The sequence below is a fragment of the Blennius ocellaris genome (assembly GCF_963422515.1).
Source record: "Blennius ocellaris genome assembly, chromosome: 2".
NCBI classification, from domain to species: domain Eukaryota; kingdom Metazoa; phylum Chordata; class Actinopteri; order Blenniiformes; family Blenniidae; genus Blennius; species Blennius ocellaris.
In genome coordinates, this window is record NC_137651.1 from 2,416,905 (window position 1) to 2,442,607 (window position 25,703).

Sequence of the window (25,703 nt, forward strand, 5' to 3'; positions counted from 1 at the left end):
GAACAGAAATGCAAAAGGTAAACAAAGGACCACAACACTCAGACCTGGGGTCCGTTTCACGAAGCAGGTTTAAGAAGCCATGAGCTTAACACCGAGCTCTGAGTTGAGTTACACTGAAACAGAAAACGCGGAGTTTTCGGTTTCACGACACCGGATTATGATCAGTTTGATGAACTCAGAGTAGTTTCACCTGGAGTCAAGCGCGTGCACCACGACTCTAAAAAGACCGCATCAATGGAGCCCCGATTCAACGAGTCACCATGACAACTGAGACGCGGAGGGCGGAGTTTTTGACGCCAGTGGAGCAGGAAGTATTGATCCGATCATATGGCGAATATGAACATATAAAAAAAAAAAAAATGCAACAGTGCAGCGGCTGCTAAAGAGAGGGAGGCGGCGTGGAAGAAGATTGCTGCTCAAGTGAATGCGTAAGTTCAAACGTCTTTGTCATCACAATATTACTGCAAGGGAATACTGCTTGATGGTAGCTTATTAATTTATTTCTTTTGGGTGCAATTCCGCGGGGGAGAAGCCTCTTGGCAGCAGCTGAAAATGAAATATAAAAACATTGTCCAATCGGGTAAGACTGCTGCTAATTTAATTGTTAATCAATACATTTCTTAACGTAATTTCGATCATGTGTGACATTGTACAGTAAATATCAAGTGGCCATTTGACTGTGAGGTGTTTTATTCCAACATAATGCTGTTTTCAAACACATAAATGTCTTCTCACCCATATCATGTGCTGTCAAATAATTAAGGCTAAACTAAGACAGACTTTACTCAGCCAACAGAAAGAAGGCAGATGTAAAACGGGTGGTGGCCCAGCACCTCCACCTTTAACAGAGGCAGAGGAGCCCTAAGCCAGAATGTTGGGAGGCCAGTGGCTGAGGGAATCCCTGGAGGAGCTCCTCTTCAGACCTCACCCCTCAAGATACCTCTTCCTTCATAATATAGAATATGCCGAGGCCTATATATCTCTTTAAGCCTCCTTTTGTTCATCTTTATTTCCCCATCATGTCTTTGTTTTTGTCACCCAACAGATTGGGATGGTGCTCTCTGCCTGCTGGACCCCCTCATGCCACAACAGACCTTGTAAGTAGGCAACACTCCAAAGATCTTGCAAAATGGTAGTTTAAATATACTGGAACATATTCATGTAGGATGAAGAGTACAGGAAACCCTGTCTGCTGTCTTTACAGAGGAGGACCCACAAAGGCCTGTAGAGGTATGATAGTTCTCATCCCGTTTACATTTCTGAAACATTGTGGTGGAATAAAGAGTGAGTAAATTTTGTCTACACTGAAGTATTGACACATTATTTTTAACAGGGCCTGGCTGGGCAGCAGCAGGAGGGTCCCTCAACATCCACTGCAAGGACTGACAGTGAGACAGATGTTCAGTAAACACCAGAGGTTCATTCTGGGGAATTCATGTCCAACTGTAATAATTGAATGTCCTCCTTGTGTCTTCCCAGTTATCTGTAAAACAGATCTATAGACTCCACCTGCTCCAGAAGATGGAAACAACTGCTAAGGAAATGCAGATGTGTAAATTGAACTACTGGAGCACAAGTTAAGGGTAGGTGTACAGTCCCCAGGTGAATTATGCTAACTGCTAATTACATTAACTAAACTAGCTCTTGTATTTGTAGGAAATAAAAAAGACCAAATTAATTGTGCATCATGTCTTTATTTGGTGGTGGTGGTGGTGATCAGACCCTGAAGTGATGATGTCATATGGTGTCTCTGACAGCTCTGCCATTTACGAGGAAACGCAGCACAACACACAATATCTGCTATGACGTCAGGGCAAGGCTCAGTTGGTGATGTTGCTAATGTACAGAGCGATTAAACTGTGGATGTACATAATGGTCTCTGCAGTAAAACGGTACCGCTCAAAAAGGAAGGTGTCTGCAAATGCCAGTACATCTATGCGCGGTCTGATGATGCGAATATTATCTGCGAATATTAAATTCTCGGAGAAGTAATGCTGCGCCTTCATCAATCGGATCATTATCAAAAGCACATTCCATATTGAGGGAATAAAGTTGACGTCTAATTTTCCTCGGGAATAAGGCACTGCAGAACTGTTTCACCAAAACACTCCCCCGCTGAATGAGGAAATGAAATCCCGTGTCCGTCTGAAAGGGGGCGGAGCCAGAGCAAAACTCCGTGTTCACTGACAAAAACCTGCTCCCGACCAGGTTAGTTCTAGAGCGTCTGTTGCCATGGTAACTGACCGGGAGTTGACGTTACACCCGCTTCGTGAAACAGGCTTGAGTTACCCCGCTTCCTCCGGTTTGGGTTACCTCCCGTCGTGAAATGGAAAATCCTGCATTTCCCTCAACTCGGTGTTCATTAACCTGGGGTAATCCTTAAACCTGCTTCGTGAAACGGACCTCTCTTCTTCTGATGTTCAAAACAAAGCTGCGACAGAGTTAGGTTCCTTTTTCTCCAGCTATTATGACAACCACGCACTGCGCAATTAACGCCGGCCATCTCTGATAGCTTTAAATTAGCTTTAAATTGGAAACAATTAAACAGACTGGTATCGCAAATCAAGTAGCGCGGAGCTAAACCGGAAGTGTGATTACGCGCATGGCGCCGCCCACGCAAACTTCCGGAATAAGGTGAATAGCCTCCATCAGTCTCTGCAGGGGGGAATAGCAGCCATAAAAGAATCGTTCCACTTTGGGAGTCGGGATAAACACTTTTGCGGATACAGTGCATCCAAACACCGGTGTGGTGTAAACAGACCCCCCCCCCCCCCCCCCCCCCCCCCCCCAACAGTGAAGACAGTTCAGCAGATATACTCGTATTCGTTGTGGTGTAAACGGGGCCTTAATGTATGGAAACGGTCCCGAGAAGCATCAACATTCATGATCTCGTCTCTACAAGGGAGGAGGCGCTCGCCCGGGCATGTACCTGAGCAGGGACCCCCAGCCCCTTCCTCCTCCTCCTCCTCCTCCTCCTCCTCCTCCTCCTCCTCCTCCTCACAAACAGCAATCTGCCGACTGTGGGAGGGGAAGGGGGGGGTGTCTATTTCCAGCCGATTAAACAGCCCCCGGCCTGCAGCTCAGCTGAGCCGGCCCTGTCTCATGCCCCGCAGCTGAGGGGGGTTCCCAGAAGACAAAGACCGCGGGGTCAGAGGTCGGGGCTGCGGGGGTTTCTGAAGTTATTTGGGATGCTAATGTGATCCAGGGTTCTCATGCTGCCGAGTGTAAAAGCCTGAACAATTAGGCCGCTGTTGTGACTTGCAGCTTCAACTGCTCCCGTGCGTGAAGTGTCCGAGTCTGATGAACGTCCCCGCTGAGAGGCGTCAACGCCAGATTAAAACACCACTCAAGGTGGAAGAAACGCTTTTGTAACACTGAGGCAACTTAAGAGTTCTGCTCATTCGCAGCATGTAAGGCGGCACGCTGGCAATTGCCAGATGCATTTAATGACTCGTCGCATATGTGGATTTGTCATAATTGGATTTCAGCGTAAACAAAACATGCGCTAATCCCGGATTTAAATTTCCCAATGTTTGCGTTTAGGAAATCTATCCCAAATGCAATTAAAAGTCTCCGTTGCAGCAATTCAGTGTGCATGTGAAAAATCTAAATTAAAAAAAAAATTGTTTTTTGTGGTTTTGTAAATGTCACAGTTACCTCAGAGCAAAACTGATAAACAAGTAAACATTTCCTGGAAGGAGCTCAGTGTCGGACATGCTGAAAACCAGAGTAACGAGACGATCTGTGAAAACATACAATCTGTACAGTCTCAACACGACAGCTCGTTCAAAAGGCGGGATGAGAAGAGACTGAGGCCCCCGTTTACACGACAACGACTACGAGTGTATCAGCAAAACTTCCCTCACTGTTGGAGAGGGTCCGTTTACACGACACCAGTGTTCAGATCCACTGTATCTGAGAAGTTTTTATCCCGACTCCCAAGGTGGAAAGATTCTCTCACGGCTGCTAATCCCTCCTGCAGAGACTGCTGGAGGCTACAGAACCTGTTACTGCGCATGCCCCCCCCCGTTCATCTATTGTAAACAAACATGGCCGCCCCCGTAGTGCTCAGTATTCTAGTTTTATCCTCCATATCAGTAGTTTTGTCGTTGAGACTCTCCCCTGATAGCATCAGGTGTCATCAGCCTATAAGGACATCGGGTTCTCTCCATTTTTTCTTATAGCGTATTGTTCTCTGTGTGGCTTCATTACAAAATCAAGCCACAGCGCCCCCCTGTGACCCGGTATACTAACTATATCGTTGTCCCTGTGAGTGGAAACACGCTCCCTTTTTTATTAACGGATGAGGAGCCGTCACGTCAAACGTTGTGGTGTAAACAGGGCCTGAGAGCAGCAGCTCATCCCGTTTCCTTCCACTGCCAGTGCCTTTGCCCATTTTAACATTTTCTGATTTCAGTTGAATCATCAACACATGATTATCCTTCATGTAAACAGTTTGATCCTCATAGCCTCAAGACTGAAACCTCAAGGTGAGAGACCAGCGTGAAGAGATCCGGCTCTACCGAAACACTCTTGCATTTCGGTGGTGGGCGTTACTGTATTTTTATCCAAATCAACCTTTTTTCCTATCACATTTCATCCAGCTCAGGATCAAGCTGGTTTCAGGTCACAGTGGTTGAAGGCAGGTTGTCTTTCATGTGTTCCTTTTGAACCCGGTCGTCCCTACATTTTTAACAGTTTATTGCTTCCCTTTGAAATTGCATCTGTTTCTTGGAGCACTTTCAGATTGTTTAAATGTAAACTGCATTATAAATAAAAAAATCAATTATGATTGGGGTTACAGCTATATAATTTTAATTTTAATTTTAATTTTAATTTTAATTTTAATTTTAATTTTAATTTTAATTTTAATTTTAATTTTAATTTTAATTTTAATTTTAATTATGACCCATACTGGCACAGGGAGAACATGCAAACTACACAGAAGGACATCAGACACACACTGGCTATTTTTTCCTTCTGAAGCAAGAGTGATAACTGCTGGTCCGCTGCACAATATAAACTTTAATTCATCTTAATTTATCTTTTTTTTTTACTTAGTCCACTCTTCTTTTTTCTTTTTTACTTGCCTTTTGTATATTACTGTTGTCTTATATTCAATTCTTTATTAGGTTATTAGGTTAGGTTATGTTAGGTGAGAGTGAGATTTGCATCTTAAATGAATCACAGAATAGGTGCAAATTTCTGAAAGACAATAAAAATGACACCAATTGTTCCAAACCAGTTTCAAAACAAAAGTTGTGAACATGTGATCAGAGCGATGTTTGGAGTCCCGCTGAGCCCGAGCACAGTGGGAAACCTTTTTGCAGTGTTAAATTGTCTTTAAGCTTCCACCGATGTGTTTACGACAAGCAGCGTCCCGTATTGTCTCTCCGAAAGTTAATTTACCAACAAAGCAAACATGCTCAATGGAGATTTCAATCTCTTCATGGCAATGAATCACAAACACTTAAAATCACAACACACAGACTATTCCTGAGTTTCGACACAGTTGTAAACACTGCCACTGTTTACAAAAGCTCAGTCAGCTGCGGAGCATAGGCCAACTTTGTCTTTGGTTTACAGCTGCTGAAGATGTGTCCAACTGGAGAAGGAAGCGAGCCGGGGGTTGTGTGTGTGTGTGTGTGTGTGTGTGTGTGTGTGTGTGTGTGTGTGTGTGTGTGTGTGTGTGTGTGTGTGTGTGTGTGTGTGTGTGTGTGTGTGTGTGTGTGTGTGGTGGGGGATGCTCTGTTGATTCCTGTGTGTGTGTGTTGATCACATGACAAGGAAGCAACTGAGGTAAGAGATTAAAAAGTTGCAGGAGGAGGGGAGTGAAAACACAGGATGTGAGGGGGGCCTTAACCTGCGAGGTGACAGGGATTCACAAACCTCACCAAAACAAAAGCTACAGGGGAGGAGGGGGGGGGGGGGTGTGGAGGTGGAGAAGGAGGAGGGAGAGGAGGAGGAGGAGGGTGAAGACAGCAGCAGCATCCTGTCAGGGAGCATGTCAGCACTTGTTGTGGAGGAGGAGAAAAAAAAGGAGAAGGAAGTGAAGTCAGCCGTGGAAGCCTGAAGTAGAGTCACCAAAATAAAAGCTGTAGTCTTCGTTACCGCAGAGCACAGGGGAAAAATAAAACTGCAAATAGCAATAAAAATCATCACAATATACAATTTTCTTCAGATTTCATGAACTGAATTAATTTTACTTTATTTTATTTTAAAGTTACATTAAAATATTTTTGTCTATTGCAATTTAAGTATTCTTCAACATTTCTTTATATTTTGCAAGTGATATTGAAATTTACTAAAATGGCAAAATAAATTAATGCAGAATACATTTTTTTTTACAAAAATACATCAAATACATTGTTTGGGGGTAGCACTAATCCTCGTCGATAGATAGATAGATAGATAGATAGATAGATAGATAGATAGATAGATAGATAGATGCATTTTCATGCACACAAAGTCTTTTTCAAAAGGATATTTAACTCTTGGCTCTAAAGGGCTTTATAAAAAAAAAAAGGCACAACCAAAATGGCTATAATGGGGAAAATAGCTAAAACAGCTTTAAAAAAATCCTAAAATGACTAGGATTTCTAAAAGATTAAAAGCATAAAAAAATAAGGTTAAACAAAACTGCTTTAAAAATAACATTAAAAAAAAAGTTGAAACCTGTAAAATCAGCTACAAAAATAGCTGAAAATGTAATTAAATGTTGATCATCTTAAATTGTAATTGAAACTTCATAAATGCACAGTTTCCTCCATCAAAAAAAATATAAAACTTTATAAGCGATGTCAGTCTCATTTTAAACGTGTTTTGCGGCTCCGGCCAAAGGTGATTTAGTGGAAAGTTACAAAAACGGCTCTTTTGATCACAAAGGTTCTTTAACGTAGTTATAAACAGAAAAAATACTGAAAAAAAATAATGTACAGTAATAAGAATAAGTAACGCGTACAGTGATAGGAACAAGAATAAGAAGTGTAAAAATTGAGAATTTAGGTGTTTTAACTGACTGAAGGGTTTCCGAGAGACCGGCAAACTTTACTCTGAAGGTCCATACCGGAAGTTAATTTGACTACGGGTCACTTGACTGTCCGTATAAAAGCTGCAGGAGCCCGTTCGGAGCGTAAAACCCGCACACACAGAAAGCCGTGCAGGAGGCGCCTGGCTCATCCTCCTCATCCTCCCTGCGTCTCTCCACCTTTACTTTGATGGGTTAACTGAACAAACACCGGAGAAACAACTTGGACCGAGACAAACGAGCCCGGACGGCCGGACATGGACTGACAGCTTCCCGCCGCCCTCCTCCCTCCTCCCTCCCTCCGTCCGCCCCGCAGATCCGCCACCGGCTTGTTTTCGGCTCAGCCCCGCAGACCGCCGCACCGCCGCCCGCCGCACACACCCAGTGAGTCTCACGGTCCGCCGGACTCCGGTTCGAGTCCCACCACGCAAACTTGCATCATCTTTAAACTTTTGTCTGCAGCTTTTTTTTCACCCCCACGAGTCATTCTTTTATTGTTGTTATCGTTGCTTAATCAAACGATAGTTATTCAAGAATTGTAGTTTAGTGAGCGTCCGTTGCACGATGATCTGGTTTGATTTATTTACATGTTGGGGTCATTTGGTGTGAATGAGAGAGAGAGAGAGGTATAGAGAGAGAGAGAGAGGGAGGCATGTCCCGACATGAACGAGTCGTTGTGCAGCAGCCTGCAGCTTCACACGACACCATAGTCTAATTTTTGATTAAATAAAAAAACAAAAACACATCAGTTTCATTACGTGTAAAATCAAAATAAGGAGGAAATTCGTAAATGCGCCTTTATTTTACTTGTGTAAAACCTTAGTTTCATGACTCCTTCTTCTCTCTCGTCGTGTTTACGTCAAATATTTCGAAATGTTGACGCGTTTTCGTTTCTTTTCTTTTTTTTCTGCACGTCGTTGACTTTTTTTCCACCGTACTTTAATGACGTTACAGTTCGCTTGTGTGAGCGTGCGCCTTCCCGTTCCCGCGCGGCACCGATTTGTTTACAAACACGAGTCTCGTGCTCCTGTGGAGGAGCGGAGCCTCTGCCCCCTGGCGGCCGGGAAGGGAATCTGGGTTTGTAGGTCAAAAAAAAAAGATACTCATTAAATATTACTTTAAATTACATGTTGTAAAGCGTAAATTTCATGTACTAATTTATATGTTCTAACCATTTTTATCTTTCTAATGTCAATTTTTTTTTCTTTTTTTTATTTCATAGCAGATAAAATTGCTGTTTGCTTATATATCTACTCTGAATTGGCTCAGCATGAATGAACAGCTTCTGCTCTGAATATTTACAGTCTATCAAAATGGGCCACTCCTCTGAATCATGCGATCTCCATAGGAATATATTTTTAAACAAACGTTATTAACAAAACCTCTTTATCCTTTAACCTTTATCTTCTTGAATATTTTAGTCGTGATTGCAAGGTTGAAGTTTGTTGACCTTAAATGCTCCATCACCATAACAAGACGACGTTCCAGACACCAGGGGGTTTCTGATGCGGCTCCAGAGGTCACGGTGGAGTTTTGAGGCTTCGCCTGTCCTGAATCTGTGAAAATGAGATTCTCACATGTCAAATAAAATACTTGGTAGAACTTCCTGCTTCCTGGTTGTGACAGTGTTTCTAACGCTCCGCCATGTAACCTCCCGTCAGGTCAGTACCGGGATGGCCCGCGCCGAGACCATCGAGAGCGTGGCAGAAACCGGAGGGCGGGGAAACGGCCCGCTGTCCCACCCCAACACCTGCCGCATGGAGCTGCCACGCCCCCTCCACGCCTGGCCCGGCCTCCTCCCCCCCCGCCGCCGCCGTCGCCACCAGCCCCGGGACGCCCAGCGGCGGCAGCGACGTGCACGTCCCGCACAACCTGCAGGCTCTCGTCATGTCCTACTCGCTGCCCCGCCCCCACTCGCAGGGCAGAGACGAGCCCTGCGAAAACCGGGGGTTTCCTGCGCTGTCGCCGTCACCTCCCGCCTCGCCGCTCCGCTCCCGCCGGGCCGCGCCGGGGAACGCCTCGAGGGATCAGTCAGGTAGGATTGGGAAAAACATGTGTCTTGGTTCGCCTGTGAGGAGCAGGAATCGGCTTGTTTATGTACTAAAGCAACCCTGGAAGTAAATAAAGTCACTTGCACGCTCAACCGCAATCGACCTTTCGCCAAGCCCCGCCCACAAACGTAAAAAGCCTTCATTTCAGACACAAAAAAGATCAATTAGTCCAGAGAAATGGCGCTATCCCACAGCCGCCACGGCAATATCGATGCAAAATAAAAGAATGAGCTCTCTTGATTTTTAAAGCTGAAGTAAACGAAAGCTGCATTCCAGTTATCTCGTGACTCTTGTTTTAAAAGATGATGGTATTTGAAAAGTGCAGCTGTCGCGTTGGAATTTTGAGGGAGAATTGTAAAAGCTACGACGACGCAGTGTGGACGAGCCCCGAGGAAACGTTCTGCTCGCGCCTGAAGGGCGAGATGCTCTGCGCTGCGCCGTCACTTTAAACCGGCGGGCAGGAGAAGGAGGGCGGTGGAACTGTGATCTCGGTATCGGTGCACGTCCTTAATCACTAAGCCTCCAGAGAGGAGTCCGACTCTGCAGAAATGAGCCGCGCACCATCTATAAACAGCATATTGAGGACACACACACACACACACACACACACAGACACACCCTTCAGTAAACAGGCATATCATCAGTTCTTTATGAAGCTACATTCTGCGCTCGATGTCCCTGGCAGGAGTTGTTGATAGTGGGGTGGTGGTGGGGGGGCAGCAGGTGGAGCAGGAAACGTGTGTTGCAGCTGTCAGAGAGCTCCCCGGTGTCACAAGGCCTCCGTCACTGCCTCCGTCACTGCCACGTGGAGATACCGATGAGTCATGAACCTGCACACAAGACGCTGAACCGCCTGAACCGGACTTCTCTGACACAGACGATCCACATTGTTTTATCTCACATCCATCATGTCAACTGCAGCATTTCTTCTGCAAATGATCTCCCGTGCACGTCTGAGAGGAATTCTTAAAGTGGACTTTTGGTGGGGGGGGGGGGTGTTGGTCGCACAGTGACGCTAATTCATCATTTTTTTTTAATTCATCAGTTGTTTATTTGTGTCTCACGTCAGCTGCCGGAGGGAATAATTAATCAGCTGCTCTTCATCTGTTGACTGTGAACGGGAGAACTTGGGTGGAGGAGACTGGAGAACGTAGGTGGAGGAGACTGGGGAACATGGGTGGAGGAGACTGGAGAACGTAGGTGGAGGAGACTGGGGAACATGGGTGGAGGAGACTGGAGAGGGAAACTCAGGTGAGGTGGCAGAAGTTTCTCGACGAGCTGCAGGAAAAACCGGTTCAGACTTTAGCAGAGAGCCGCAGTGTTGTGACACATTTGTGGTCAAATAAGCACATGTCCTCCTCCTCCTCCTCCTCCTCCTCCTCCTCCTCCTCCTCCTCTTCCTCCTCCTCCTCTCAGCTGCAGGTCAGCTGTGCCTGCAGACATGTTCAGACATGTCCTCATGCAGCTGAAGTGAAGAAGCCGTCTGCAGTGTTTCCTCCTGCTCTGATTGGCTCCGGGGCACAAAGTCACTCCAGTCATAGAATTGGGGGGGGGGGGGGGGGGGGGGGGGGTGCCTTTGAAGTTTAACATTGTGCAGAAAACTCCCATCAGAACAGAGGGAATATGACCTTTTAGAGCTCATTTACTTCGAGCAACAACTGATCCTTCAATGCTTGTGTTTGGGCCTTTCGTTTACACATTAAGCTGCAAGTCGCCGGAAAATGATTCTATCTGAAAAGTCCGGCTGGACACGAGTATAACATGTGTGCGTCATGTGTTTACACTCTGTGATGGCTGCGTGGTGTTAAAGCAGTGGAAAGGCTTGTTTTGATTTACGACGACGGGTGTTTGGGGAGCGGAGGCTTTACATTTGTCGTTGCTCTGGCAGCGTGATCACAGTCGCTCTCAAACACGACTTTATGCAGCTTTGTGTAAATATTCAAAATTCTTATTATTTCTTTAAAATGATCTGCTGTGAACCATGTTAGTCTTGAAAACATAGAGGGAGAAATCTGCACGCATGAGTCATTCACTAATTTCTTGAGGTTTCAGCACGTCGACATGCACGTTAAATTAGAAGTATATTATAGAAGCAATAATACAAATATTTTACTGATGAATTGTTGAAATAATCAACATTTGTACATGATAATATAGCTCCGGTGTAACAAAAGCACATCAGCTTTATTTGCTTTAAATACTCATTGAAGTTATTGCAAATTGAAAGATTGAACCCTGGAGGGTTTTGCTGAAGGAGATTTTTAAAAACGAGGTTTTTTTTCTCTTTTTTTTTTTGCTTTGACTTCTCAAGTCAGTGTAAATGATCACTATTAAACTGGATGTAATAACCCCGCGACCCTGAACTGGATAAGCGGGATAGAAGATGGCTGGATGGATGGATATAATAACTATAATTATCTCTTGGCACACATCAGGTGCCACGTCAACAATCAGTCCTCAAACGTAATATTAAAGGTGGATGCAAGAACAAAGACGTCAAAGACATCATAAAGCTGAATCCGAAAGTTGAAAGTCAAAATATGAAGGGAGAAGTGCCGGCAACCGTCGTTGTGAAGGACGAACGTGATGCTGTGCTATTAGGATCGTCAGTCAGGCCTGTCGGCCACCCCTGCAGTGAGAAAATTAATTACTCAGCTAGTCTTAATTTGATTGGACGTCACCGCGGACCATCGTCGATTCGTAACCAATGAAGACGATGTGTGATTCAAACCGTCGCTGTTGATTTGCTTCCAGGGTCGTTTGCTTTTCACCATAAAGCACATGAAACCGAGATTTGAGACGGTGAACACAAATGAATATACTTTCACTTTTTGTCTCTCCGTTGTTGAAAATGTATTGATACTGTGGTTTTCCAGGGGTCGGCAAACCGCAGCTTTTGGGGCCCATTTGAGGGCCTCCGGGGGGAATGTTTACACTGTGGCACACGAAAGCAACTTTATTCATAAAGCACTTTAAAAAAAACACCCCAGTGGACCAGAGCGCTGTACAGAAAGAATAAATATCGTGTACAAGTTGAAATCAAAAGGATAATGCAAATAAAAGAAACACAGTTGAAGGAACGAATTCAAAAGGATAAAAACATTGGTAATTTAAAAGGCATTAAAAACATAAAGAAAGAAATAAAAGGCGAGTTTATTAAAAATAGACAGGGGGGGAAGTAAACACAAAACCTTTCCACTTGGTTTTACATCAATAATCTTTAAAACAATATTATAGCAACAACTTATTGGCAAGGGGGAAAAAAAATACAAAATTAAGCATGTAATTTCATAGAATGAGCAGGTTTTTGTTAGTGTTAGAATCAAGAAGTATGTGACTTTTGATTTGACGCGTCCCCGAACGTCACAGCGAATAAGTGAAAAAAACGATTCGTATTGAAAAGTAAAGTTTAACGTTGCGTTTGCAGTTCCGCTCAGATCGTTTCCCTCCGGCGGCCATGTTTTGGGTCCGTGTGCCTTATGTTTCACCACCTTGTGGTAACGGAGTCAAAACTTTTGATTTTGGTCAATCAAAAGAAACTTTTGTTTTGTAAAATAATCCCCCCCCCCCCAAATTTTTTTTAAATGAATTAATCTTATTATTATTTTAATGACAGGGTATTTGTCACCCCTCCATCCACTCGATCTCCCCCCTCTAGTCTCAGGTTCCCCGTCAGCCTATCACGGCTCGGTTCCCTGCCTCATCCTCCAATCACATGCAGACGTCTCCGGGAGCGCTGCCGTACAGTTACCTTGGCAACAGGCCAGGGTTTTCCTGTCGGTTCCTGTTTTTTCCTCCTCTCCCGCTCTCTCTTTTCTCTCTCTCTCTCTCTCTCTCCCCCTCCATCCCTCCCTCCCTCCGTCTAGTCACCTGCGTCTTTAAAGGATCAGTTATAATCCTCCCCACAAAGCAGACAGAACAAAACTTAAACAAACAAGAGGAAAGTCGGCAGGGGGAAAAAAAAAAATGTCATTAAAAATATTAATTTGCCTGGTGTCAGCCCTCCGGGTTTCATACGTTATTATTGCTCACATTAAACATTTACGATCAAATATCCGAAAGGAAAGACATTTAACAAGTAAACTAACATGAATAAATACATTTTTACATGCAAATGACCAAAAAACAAGCTCTCAAATCCAGACATTGGCGTCGTCCCCCCCCCCCCCCCCCCACGTGGAGCCGTCCTGTTGGTATCTGTCCACCGATGAGAAAACAAACAAACACATGACAGTTCCTCTCCATACCAGACTTATTAAGCAGATTAAGAGATTACTCTCTGAAGTTCCACGGAGAGGAAGATAAGTCACCGTCGTCCCGTCAGGCTCCGGCCGAGGAAGTATTTGTGTGTTGAGGAGGACGAGGCCTTTCTGCTCTAATGTCAAAGGTGAACGCTCACAGGTGCTCCATGCAGTTGAGAGGGATACTTTCAGATTCAACATTTTAATTTTTTAAATGAAAAGTGCATTACTGATAAAAATGGACTACTTTGATGTCACTTCAGTGTGATTGAAGTGGTTTGTGTCCAATGGGCACTACTGGTGCAAATAATGTAAAGGGAACACATTTTGACGAGCTCTCTTCAGTCGGACGCGGAGTATTTACTCCTCTTTAGTTTACGCTTCGACTGAAACAACGAGAAACATGATCGTAGAATCGGTTGATCGTCTTGCAAGTGTCAAAGTGATGAAAAATGTCAATTTGTCTGTTGAAATTCCCCTAAAATGTTTTATTTGACCCAATTAGAACTATTTGCGTTATCGTCACATTTATGAAACTGGAATCACGGGTTTTAGATTTTTTTTAAAAAAGAAAGAAAAAGGAATTGATCAAGTCCTATAATTGAATATTTTCTGCACTGTAAGCGAAGCTCTGTGTGTTTGTCTCCTCCTCCTTGCTTTATTATTGCCTCGCTGTATTTGTGTGTCGCCACATGTGACTTGGGCCCAATCCCAATTCAATTTTCTACCCCTCCCCCTACCCCTTAACCCTCCGCCTCCGCCTTCCCCTCCAAAATGAGGGCAAAGGCAAAGGTGTAAAAGTTTCAGCCCTTAGATTTGGGACCCCCCCTCCCCCTCTCACTCCGTCTCATAGTTGTGATGTCATAATACGGCGCCGTTACATCAGCAGAGCTGAGCCACGGATGTTTGTTGATTTTCCAGCAGGAGCGTTGTCCTGCCGTCCCAAATTCAACGTGTTGCAGCAGCTTGGCTGCTTTGTTTCGTTTTCCGCCTTTCCCACATCAAGGTGAAGAAATAGACGGAGACATGGATTACTTCAGTTTTTGTATTTGGACTTCAGAAATATTTCCTCATTCACCATGTGAAAGCGGAGGAGCTTCCTTGTTTGCTCGGGGGTCCCTGTTTTCAAAACACCCATATTAGAAGACTTTGGAGCTCTACAGTGTAATAATAAAATGTTATAAACACCGTCTCCACGAAACAAATACACACGGAATCTCCATACGGCAGACGGCAGCGCTACTGCTGTTCTTACTAGTATAAAACACAACAGGTTTATATAACTTTAGAAGCGTCTATATGTGAAATGCGAGTCCTTCGGCGCCATGTCCTCCTACCCCTCTGTTTAAAGTGTGCATCTGGAAACGCTCCGTTTCGAGGGGTGAATAGCCCTTCCCCTCACCCCTCCGCCTCTGCACAGTAATGAAATTGGACACCCCTCAGACTCTCGTGAACGCGCATTTCAAAGGGGTAGGGCGAAGGGGTAGAATTGGGATTGGCCGTTGGACTTAAATAACTGCTCGTTGAGAGTATAACCAGCGGCTCTGGGTACCAAATAAAGCCCTATCTGTGTCTTCGTACGTGGTCATGTCCTGTCAGGGGAAACCAGCCATCCTAATATTCTGTCTTTCCCGCCTCAGACTCGGACGGACCAGAGTGCCGGCACGCCTCCGCCCGGCTCCCGCCCCCCGCCGACCGGCAGCCGTCCGGGGCTGTGCTCCACCGCGGCGGAGCCGAGCTGGACGCGAGGAGGGTGGCTCACCAGCTGAGGACGATCGGAGACGCGTTCCACGCCACAGCGCGCCGCAGAGTGGTGAGCACAGCCAGTTTGAATGGATTCTATTGAAGGGTCACGGCGGTCCATGGGCCTTTTTTTTGTCATCAACCTTTCATTGATTTTTCAGGCTTCATGAAAATTAGACGCCTTTTCCTTTTTGTCAACCGAAGCGTGTGGAAAAACCTAACACAGTTTCACAAAGTTATTAACACAAAGTTCTCATAAATAAAAGTTTGCCTGTGCGTATAAACGTTTGCTTGCCTTTGAACGCAACACGGCCGTACGGATTCGTCTTCACACGCGCACATTAGGATTCTGTACCTGACAACATATTGACTCCCGTTGATATATTGTTTTTTTGCAGACTTCCTTAGAACTGGGTTGTTACAACATGATGTTGGTTATCTTGCATATGAACCCGCTCCTTCACGTTTTGAGTCATTGGAGAGCGACGCCATGTTTTGCAGGTTTATATAGTCGGCATTGCACGATGTGGTCGCTCGTCACCTAAAATGACTCTTATGATTAGATATTAGTGAAGTTTGCCTGCAGCAACAACAAACATGTCTCCAGTTTTTCCTCTCCAACTGGTTGATGTCTCACCAGTCCAGAATAGCAGGTGAAATTCACAAATATTACATAATATAGGGACTTTTCTGGGATTTTTGGTCTCCCATGTTTAACACGAGCTCACGATGTAGACATAAGAAGATTCAGGTCCTCACAAGGTGAGCAGGACACGCGTCCCGACACACACTCTGCTGTCCCAAGCCTGAAAACAACAGGAAGCGTAAGTGGAGTGTGTCGTTTTGGGTCGGCGCCACAGGTCACATGACCATTTCATGCCTTCAATGGACTGAGCCTTCACTGCCATTTGTTTACGGATTATTTTACTCTAAACTCAACTGTAACTACGAGTTACTCGCCTAAACAGAGTCCAACCCTCAGTCTGGTGACATGAGGCCCCACGTGGAGAGAAGTACACACACACACACTTTCTGTGTGTGTGTGTAGACAGATCGATATATATGTGTGAGAGAATCAATGGTGTCTGCTGCACCAGTTTGATTCACTCTTTCCTTGGTGTTGATCCTTCATTTCTTTCTCCGGATCTCTTCCTCTTCTGTCTTTTCTCATTGATTTTCACACGAAACACATTTGTACTGTCTCACACTGAAAATCAGTTTTGTCCGCCCTCCTCCCCCTTCAGTTTCACTTTCTTTCCTTTTTTGTTAAAAAAAACCCTCTTTTCTTTTGGTTTCACAGATCAGACCTTTATTTTCAGATGTCTTTTTTTTTTTTTAAACACACACACACACACACACACACTCCCATACATGGAATGACAGTGTTTTCCTCCCCACAGTCTGCTTCTTGTGATTGTTATTTCCTTATCTCGCCCTCTCTCACCCCCCCCCCTGCCTGCCCGCTTCACATCGCGTGAGGAGTTGGCAGCTCCCTCCCGACCTCCTCCCCCACCATACATACACACACACACACACACACACACACACACACTCACCCCCTCCACCCGCCTTTCTGCACACAAACAAAGGTGACGTCAGCCGCCCTCGGCTCACACACACACACACACACACACACACACACACACACACACACACACACACACACACACACACACACACACACACACACACGGATTGCACTTTACAAGGACATGTGTTACAGGTTTCTGTGTGTGTGTGTGGGTGTGGGTGTGTGTTGTCTCAAGGGCAGAAATTGTGCAATGGTGTTTACAACCCGGGGGGTAAAAGGCATGGCGGTCTGGACTGGTTTATTTTATTTATTCTCGAAGGAACAAAAGGATTGAGAGATGGAAGTAGTGAATGACGGAGGAGGGAGGTGTGTGTGTGTGGGGGGGGGGGGGGGGGTTGTTTAACTACAGGCACGTGAGGTTCAGGCGGTTCAGTGACACGCTCCACACAGACAGCCTTGTTTATCCTCCTCCCGGCTATTCCCTGGCCACGCCCACCCATGCCCTCGCTCCCTCTGGCCACGCCCACCCATGCCGCCGCTCCCTCTGGCCACGCCCACCCATGCCGTCGCTCCCTCTGGCCACGCCCACCCATGCCCTCGCTCCCTCTGGCCATGCCCACACATGCCCTCACTCCCTCTGGCCACGCCCACCCATGCCGTCGCTCCCTCTGGCCACGCCCACACATGCCATCGCTCCCTCTGGCCACGCCCACCCATGCCATCGCTCCCTCTGGCCACGCCCACCCATGCCCTCGCTCCCTCTGGCCACGCCCACACATGCCCTCGCTCCCTGTGGCCACGCCCACACATGCCCTCGCTTCCTTTGGCCACGCCCACACATGCCCTCGCTCCCTCTGGCCACGCCCACACATGCCCTCGCTCCCCCTGGCCACGCCCACACATGCCCTTGCTCCCTGTGGCCACGCCCACACACGCCCTCGCTCCCTATGGCCACGCCCACACATGCCATCGCTCCCTCTGGCCACGCCCACCCATGCCCTCGCTCCCTTTGGCCACGCCCACCCATGCCCTCGCTCCCTCTGGCCACGCCCACACATGCCCTCACTCCCTCTGGCCACGCCCACACATGCCCTCGCTCCCTCTGGCCACGCCCACCCATGCCCTCACTCCCTCTGGCCACGCCCACCCATGCCCTCGCTCCCTCTGGCCACGCCCACACATGCCCTCACTCCCTCTGGCCACGCCCACACATGCCCTCGCTCCCTCTGGCCACGCCCACCCATGCCCTCACTCCCTCTGGCCACGCCCACCCATGCCCTCGCTCCCTCTGGCCACGCCCACACATGCCCTCGCTCCCTCTGGCCACGCCCACACATGCCCTCGCAACCCAGCATGGCGTCCAACCTGTCGGGCAGCATCCAGAGCCGACGTGTACGTCGGCAGGAGCAGGAAGAGTTGCTGCTATGAAAACGTTCCCGACAACAATGCGTTTGGCTTGTCGTTTTGTAAACGATAACACGGGTGTGACTTATTGACTTTGGCCTAATTGTATTTACTGCAGGGAGATTTCAGGGAGTTTTCCCTCGACAGAGACGTTTCTAGTCTCAGCTGAGAGGACTTGACTTCTGGCCCATTCCTCGTCACCATCACTCTAAATGACGTCCAGGAAAACCGTCAAAGGAGCAGATTGGCTCTGATGGGCTCATGCTCGTGATCTGATTGGCTCTCGGCGCCGCCGCGTCAATCACATGATTCACCAGCGTGTCACTAATGAGAACCATGAGCTTCTCACTACAACAAAAACAACAACAACAACATAGTAAACGTTCAAGTCCACGGTTGATGATCTTGGTGCTGCCTGATAGAGATTCCATCTTAGTTTTCTCTTTGCTCCTGTTGTTGTTTTCTCTTGCTCCTGTTGTTGTTTCCTGATGTTGTTTTCTCTTGCTCCTGTTGTTGTTTCCTGATGTTGTTTTCTCTTGCTCCTGTTGTTGTTTGCTGTTGTTGTTTTCTCTTGCTCCTTCCTGTTGACGGTGCTGGAAAAGCAGCGACACCGTGGCGTTTCCTCACAGACACATCAGTTGTGACTTGTTTACGGGTCACTTTTGTCAACGAACTTTCCTCTCTTGCTCCTCTGGAAAGATCCAACGGCAGAATAATTCCTAACATTTCTCTTTGTTTGGTTTGTTTCTCCCGCAGCACGTCGCCCCCCAGTGGCCGGCTTGGAGAGACGCATGCCGAGGACTGCTGAACTTCGTCACCCAGACGCTGAGCACGCTCTACAGACTGACGTAGACCCCCACCTCCCCCCCGTCGGCCCGCGGCGGTCGGTTACGACTGATTTTTTGTTTTGTTTCCTCCCCCGTCACTTCCTGGCTCCTGTTTTGCTGTTTCCGTCGGACGCGCCGACCCGCCGTACCGCGGCCGCCGTCGTCCTGGAGACGCTCGACAACCTGTGTTGAGGCTGAGATGGGCGGGCGGAGGCGTCGTTGGCGCTCCGCCCGTGGAAAGCAGTCGCCGGGAGAATCCCGTCAGTCGTCTGCTGGTTCAGACTGCAGCTGGCGGCCCCGCCTTGTATATCTTGTAAAGATGTTGTTCTATTGTTTTCATTGGGGTTTTTTGTTTTTTTTAAGTCTCTGGGGTTTTTTGTTTTTTTTATTAAATGTAGCAGGTGGAACTCGATGAGGGTGCTAACGTCAAACGCAAAGACTGAGAAATCATCCACAACACTTTTCACACAATTTAAAAAAAAAAAAAAAAAAAGTTCAATTTATCAGAAGTTGGTTTCTAGAAATTGTCTGGAAGCAAAGATTTTCATTCACATTTTGCTGAGATTTGAGGCGTTTTTATCTGTAATATGTTGTTTTTTTATGTACCAAAGCAGCAAGAAAAATCACTTTCCTGATGTTAATGGAAAAATGTCATTGGTTTACAAAGACAGGTTGTTGTTTTTCTACGTTTTGGTTTACTTTCTTTGATACCAAAACGAAGAGAAGTTGAATAGAATACATTTTGTTATTTGGCACAAAAAGTAAAAATGTAGAAGCCAGGAGATCGGGGGGGTTTGGAACACGAAACAAGCCGGTAGGAAAGAAATGTGAATGAAAATGTTAACGTCAAGACTTGATTCTTATGGGAAATCGGCTAATCTCTCAGGGAATAATTGCAACAACAAAAAGATGATATAATCAGAATGAAGTGAAATGACCTCTGGAGGAAGTAAATCAAATGACAGGAGGGGGAAAGAAAAGAAAAGTGTGATGATGTTCTTTATTTCCTGTGTGAATCAGAGAAACGACACTGGGCCTTTGTGAATGTAAAACATAATGAGTTGATGTGGAGCCGCTGCTCTCCTGACTTTTATTGTTCTCACGTCTCCGGTTTATTTTATTTTTTTGTTGTTGTTCTTGGAAAACTGTGAATCTGGAAAATGGGGTTTAATTCCACTAGCGGAGAAGCACAGAGAGAGAGAACCTCCGCCATGTGCCTTCCCGATGGCGTCCCGCCGCCGCCGCAACCAAACACACGTTTACTTCATACATCGCCGGTTTCCAAGCTTTCAGGACGGAAGCCACGAGATTGACGGCGTGTCGAAGCCACGGTCGGGAAGAAGTTTAGCTTTCGGTTCAAGATCTCACTTAAAATGTGGAGAAGAAGAAAAAAAGTGTCATTTTTCTTCTAAATTGTTACTTTTAACGCTTGTTTCTTTAAAAAATATATATATATATTTCAGCCACACGTGCTATTTAGAGGTTATTCTGTATTTTTTTTTTTTAAACTTCATTAGACTGACTATTTGGTATTATTTTAACCAAGCCTGCACATTTTGACGTCTGATCTAAAGTTGTGATCAGACCCCCCCCCCCCCCCCCACCCCCCCATAGGTATTGTATTTGGAATATTTTGACTCAACAGTATTTTAACTTCATGTTTGACTTTTAACTTTAATTTGACTTAATTTGCAAACCTTTCACTTTATCTGCAAAGTTATGTAATGTTACCAATATTTCCATTTCTCAGTGGACTCCACTTTGCCCCCCCCCCCCTCCCCTCCCCCCCAAGCATTTCAACTTTTTCACTCCTATTTCCAGAACATTCTGGAATTAATTGATTTCATTCCATCGGACTTTAAACTTACTGTTTAAATATTATTGCCAACATTTCTATAGTAGTTACAACATTTCAAATTAAAGTTTTTTTTCTTTTTTGTCAGTTGATATTCTGACATATTTAACCCCCCCCCCCCCCCCCCAAGACATTTGATGATCTTGTCATTCCATTTCAGATTTTCTCTCAAAAGGTAGACTTGGTGACGGTTTCACTGTATTTGGGCTTTATTGTAGAAGAACTTTCTGAACTTCTTCCTGACGATTTTCTGCAGAGACGTGGCTGAGACACACACACACACACACACACACACACACACACACGGACGGCGAGGTCTCGTGTCTCTCAGTGTTTCTGTTTCCTCCTCGATCGACTGTAAATATTCACTTTAGATGAACTGAGTCTGGCTCCAGGCGAAGGTTTGTCTGGACTCTACGAGCCGCCACGGTCTGGGTGACAACGGGTTTCCGTCTTCACTTTGAATCCAGTGGATCTGAGAAGGAATCTGAAAGTGTTTTACGTCTGGAGTGTTGAAGCCGTTTAGTAAAGTGACCCTCTCGGTGGCGCGATCGCTCTCGTAGTTTAAGCCACTCGTGTTAAAAGAGTGTAATTTATTTTGGAAAGTAGCCTATCTGTAGCTTTGTTTTGGGTTTCCTCTGTTTTTTGTTTTTATGTAAATGTATTTATATTTTGCTTTTTTTTAACATTCCTGATCGAAACTATGATTGAAGCTGTATTTTCTTTGTGAGTTTTGTTGAAGCATTAAAGCGGAGATTGAATGAAATGGGAGCCAAAAGCTAAAAGGAGTTGAAGACGACGGCTCAGAAAAGCGGATTCACGACGATGAAACAAAAACGGCCGTACGACATCCCTTTATCGGCCGCTCAGCTTCAATCCCAACACCTTTTGGTCACAAAAACACATTTAGTTTTTTTTTTTTAACGACGACTGCCGACTGAAAGTGACGCGTTAACGTTTCAGATGAAGTGAGAAAAAAGTATGAAAACTCCCCGAGACGAGAAATGAGCAGTCCAGTTTCAAAGCAATACTATTGTGGGTCTGTGCGATTTCACGCGATAAAGGACGTTAATGTCTAAGTGGCCTCTTTTTAAAGGAGTGTTTCGGCTGTTTGAGGGTTTAGTGTGAGAGCCTGAGTCTTTCTGTTCTACATGTTCTTCTGCACCAAGCCGAGGTTTTGTTTGGTTTTTTAAAAAACCTCTCAAAGCCTTGATGTAAAAAGTTTAGTTTTTTTTTGTGTTACCGGAAACCTTCCCAAGCACCTCTTTTCCTACCAAGTGAATCTCGATGTCAGTCACATGCAGTGTGTCATTTGCTGTTTTTTTCAACCTTTTTGTATTGTAAAATTTCTACATGAATTTTGTACTTTTTTCTTTTTTTTATACAATAAAGTTAAGAACAATGCATGTGTATGTGTTTTTATATTTTAATGGATTGGTAGATGGGCTTGAAGGAAAATGTCACTTTTCAACACTTGTGTCAAAATAAAAGTTAATATATTCACATGAATCTGTAACCACCAGTACAAATTCAATCTTTCCCTCATTTTTTGAGGCATTTTCCCCAAAAAATTGCACTTATTATGAAGTCGCCTTAAATGTTTTGACTTTGTTCCCCTGAAGATTGACCGGATTGTTAAGATTAGGACTTTAAATGTTTAATGACTTTATGACGTTATAAATTAGAGGAAACACTAAATTTACGTCCCAACATGTTTTCAATGAATGGATTTTCCTTCTATATGTTATTTATTACAATAACATTACTCACAAACAAATTGAGACATTGACTTCAAATATTGACCAAATGTTTCATTTATTCATATTTTTACATAATCGTGAAAGTTCACACAACTTTTCTTGATATTCCCAGATAATTCATTTGATTCAGCATTTGGATGAATTTGCCATGATTAAAAAAATAAATAAAATTTTAACTGAAAAAGTAATATTTAGTTTTAAAATCCTTATTCTCTCCCAATTTGAACGGTTTTTCCTATCTTCTTAGATATGTTGACTTACTGAATGTTTTTGTTCTACTTCCCAAATTTCTATCATTTAAATATCCCAAGTTTTGACTCCGTCGAAAGTGTCGAAACTATTACAAATTTGTTTTAATCGTTTCATCAAATTCAGCTTCAGTTTGCTCTTTTACATTTGTGTTCCTAAAATTGAGACTTTTCCCACAAATGTTTGAATTTGTTTTCCAAACTGGACCCATTTCCCATCAAATGATGTCATTTCTTTCTAAATGTATATAAATTCACGCTCAAAATTTGGACTCGTTTTATTTCAAGAACTCAGAAATTCGATCTAATGTGACGATTCCATCCTGAAGTGATTCTTAAAAACTCAATTTAGAGTAGAGAGCTTTATTCCTCCCCAGGGAGAAACACAAACTTACAACAGCTCAAGGTAAAAAGGTGCAGAAACGATCAAATTAAGGAATTAAAATATGTAAACATATGTAAATATCTAAACAAGAGAAAAAAAAGAGCACAAAAAATAGAACATGTAAAAAGAAAAGAAAAAAAAGAAAACAATCCAGTAAAAAAGAAAGAAATCCTCTAAAAATAGAGTAAATTGCCGGGATTGCTATACACACGGTGTAGATAGGAAAGAGACGTACTCTGCAGGTGCATTTACGTGTTTTAACTGAATAATGACTCGAGACAACAAGTGAAACTGCTCTGCTCTGTGTTTGACGCCACTATTTCTTATATACCTTAAGTCACAACTGTTAGTTTGGAGGAAATGTGAAAAACACGTCTCTTGACACTTGTATTCTTGTAATTTTCCCGATATGGTTTGTTTTTATAGAAGTCTGAAATTTTTACGTGAAAAGGCAGCTATTTTTCTGTTGTAATCCGGATTATTCAAATGTCCCAAACACTCAGAGGAAATTAAAATAAGGAACACAAAGTAGACCAGAGATCATTCATGTAAGCGATCAAGCGCTAAACGTTGGTTTCGATGTTTACAGAACTGGGCGGCGGAGGCTCCAGTGTTTCAGCTCCCAGTCAAGATGTGGCCACGACTCCAGATGTTGACAGATGCCGGCGGCCGCCACCGCCGTCACGTGGGGATTAGCGGACAGGAGGTCGCGACCCTTCGCTGCTCCACACAAACACAGACGGTCAGCGCCAGTGTTTCCAGCCATTGTCAAGGCCACAATGTGATCTTTGGGTTTTGAGGACACGCTCAGTCCGCCTCTGCTTCGCTGCCGCCGCTGACGTAAGACTTGGAGAATAAGTCCAGTTCATGGAAGGGACGCTCTCCAGCAGCTTCAAGGACAAAATTAATCTTTAATGATTCACCTCCAGTTGGAATTGGGAGACACGATTCACATAACGAGAACAAAGAAGGTGAGTCAATGTGAAATGACTTGTGTCGGAACCCCAAACCTTGATTCTCCAATGGAGTGGAACCACGGATCAGTGGAAGCTGTGATTATGAATACTTACTGAATAACACACACAACTAGTGCCATTTCACTGTACAAGGTCTGTGTTTGGGAGTGTTGTTCTGTTGACGCTCTCGCACGACAGAAAGTGAACAAATAACGTCATCTGTGTTGATATGATGCTGTTGGATTAACACGTTTATATTTTTTTTTAAACAATCTTGCAGTGCCGTCGTCTCTGTGTAGCGCTCACTGAGCCAGCTGCTGGCTGAGAATCATATTGACGTGTTGTCTATAGTGAAGAACGACTCCATTACATTACTTTACTCAGATTATAGAGCATCTTCCTCCTCTAACGTCAGATTATAGAGCATCTTCCTCCTCTAAGGTCAGATTATAGAGCATCTTCCCCATCTAACATCAGATTATAGAGCATCTTCCTCCTCTAACATCAGATTATAGAGCATCTTGCTCCTCTAACATCAGATTATAGAGCATCTTCCTCCTCTAACATCAGATTATAGAGCACCTTCCTCGTCTAACATTAGATTATAGAGCATCTTCTTCCACTAACATCAGATCATAGAGCATCTTCCTCTTCTAACATCAGATTATAGAGCATCTTCCTCCTCTAACATCCAGATTATAGAGCATCTTCCTCCTCTAACATCCAGATTATAGAGCATCTTCCTCCTCTAACATCCAGATTATAGAGCATCTTCCTCCTCTAACATCCAGATTATAGAGCATCTTCCTCCTCTAACATCAGATTATAGAGCATCTTCCTCCTCTAACATCCAGATTATAGAGCATCTTCCTCCTCTAATATCCAGAGTATAGAGCATCAACATGTTGAAGATGAATTAGTGCCCCCCCCCCACACACTTTTTTATTTACTTAACTAAACTATGACGAGAAGTTTTCTAAAACATACATGTGACAAGTGATTACATGAGTTTTTAATTAAGATATTTGTTTGCAGAAATGTTCATGCAATTTCTACGAGTGAATACAAACAAACAAACATTCAGGAATGGCGATTTTTTTTTGGTGAAAACTTGGAGCAGAAACAAGAAGAATGGTAAAGGTTTTGTTTTTCTGTATATCTGAAGCTTGGTGAACAATTTATACTGGGTAATAATAATAATAATCATAATATTAATGGCATGAATGCAAAACTATACATAAGTGCAGGCACACAAAGTCGTTTCCATCCGTTCAAGGACTGTAGATTAATTTACGTGGAGTTGAGATTACGTCTACAGTGACAAGCATCACTTTTGCTCTAGAATAACCTGAAAATAACTCAAACCTCAAGTCAACAACGAATAAGACACGTGATGGGGACGATTGAGGGATTTTTACTTTCACATATGTCCTCAGAATATACGTCTGTAAACACATTCAGGTCCCTGTAATGTATAGCAAACACACACACACACACACACACACACACACACACACACACACACACACACACACACACACACACACACACACACACACACACACACACACACACACACACACACACACACACACACACACACACACACACACACACACACAGGTCTGTTACTGAGTCAACAGGCAGTCTTCGGTCGACTTGTCCTCACTTCACC

At 44.5% G+C, this 25,703-nt stretch overlaps 1 protein-coding gene across 1 annotated transcript; it reads left to right on the forward strand.

The window, feature by feature from the left end:
- The first annotated feature begins 7,171 nt into the window (after positions 1–7,171).
- bbc3 (BCL2 binding component 3) lies at positions 7,172–18,889 on the forward strand. The gene is made up of 4 exons (XM_080503041.1): positions 7,172–7,411; positions 8,689–9,062; positions 14,960–15,132; positions 18,754–18,889. The coding sequence occupies exons 2-4, from the start codon at positions 8,915–8,917 to the stop codon at positions 18,847–18,849; spliced, it is 417 nt and encodes a 138-aa protein (XP_080359167.1). The 5' UTR covers positions 7,172–7,411; positions 8,689–8,914; the 3' UTR covers positions 18,850–18,889.
- The last annotated feature ends 6,814 nt before the right edge of the window (positions 18,890–25,703 follow it).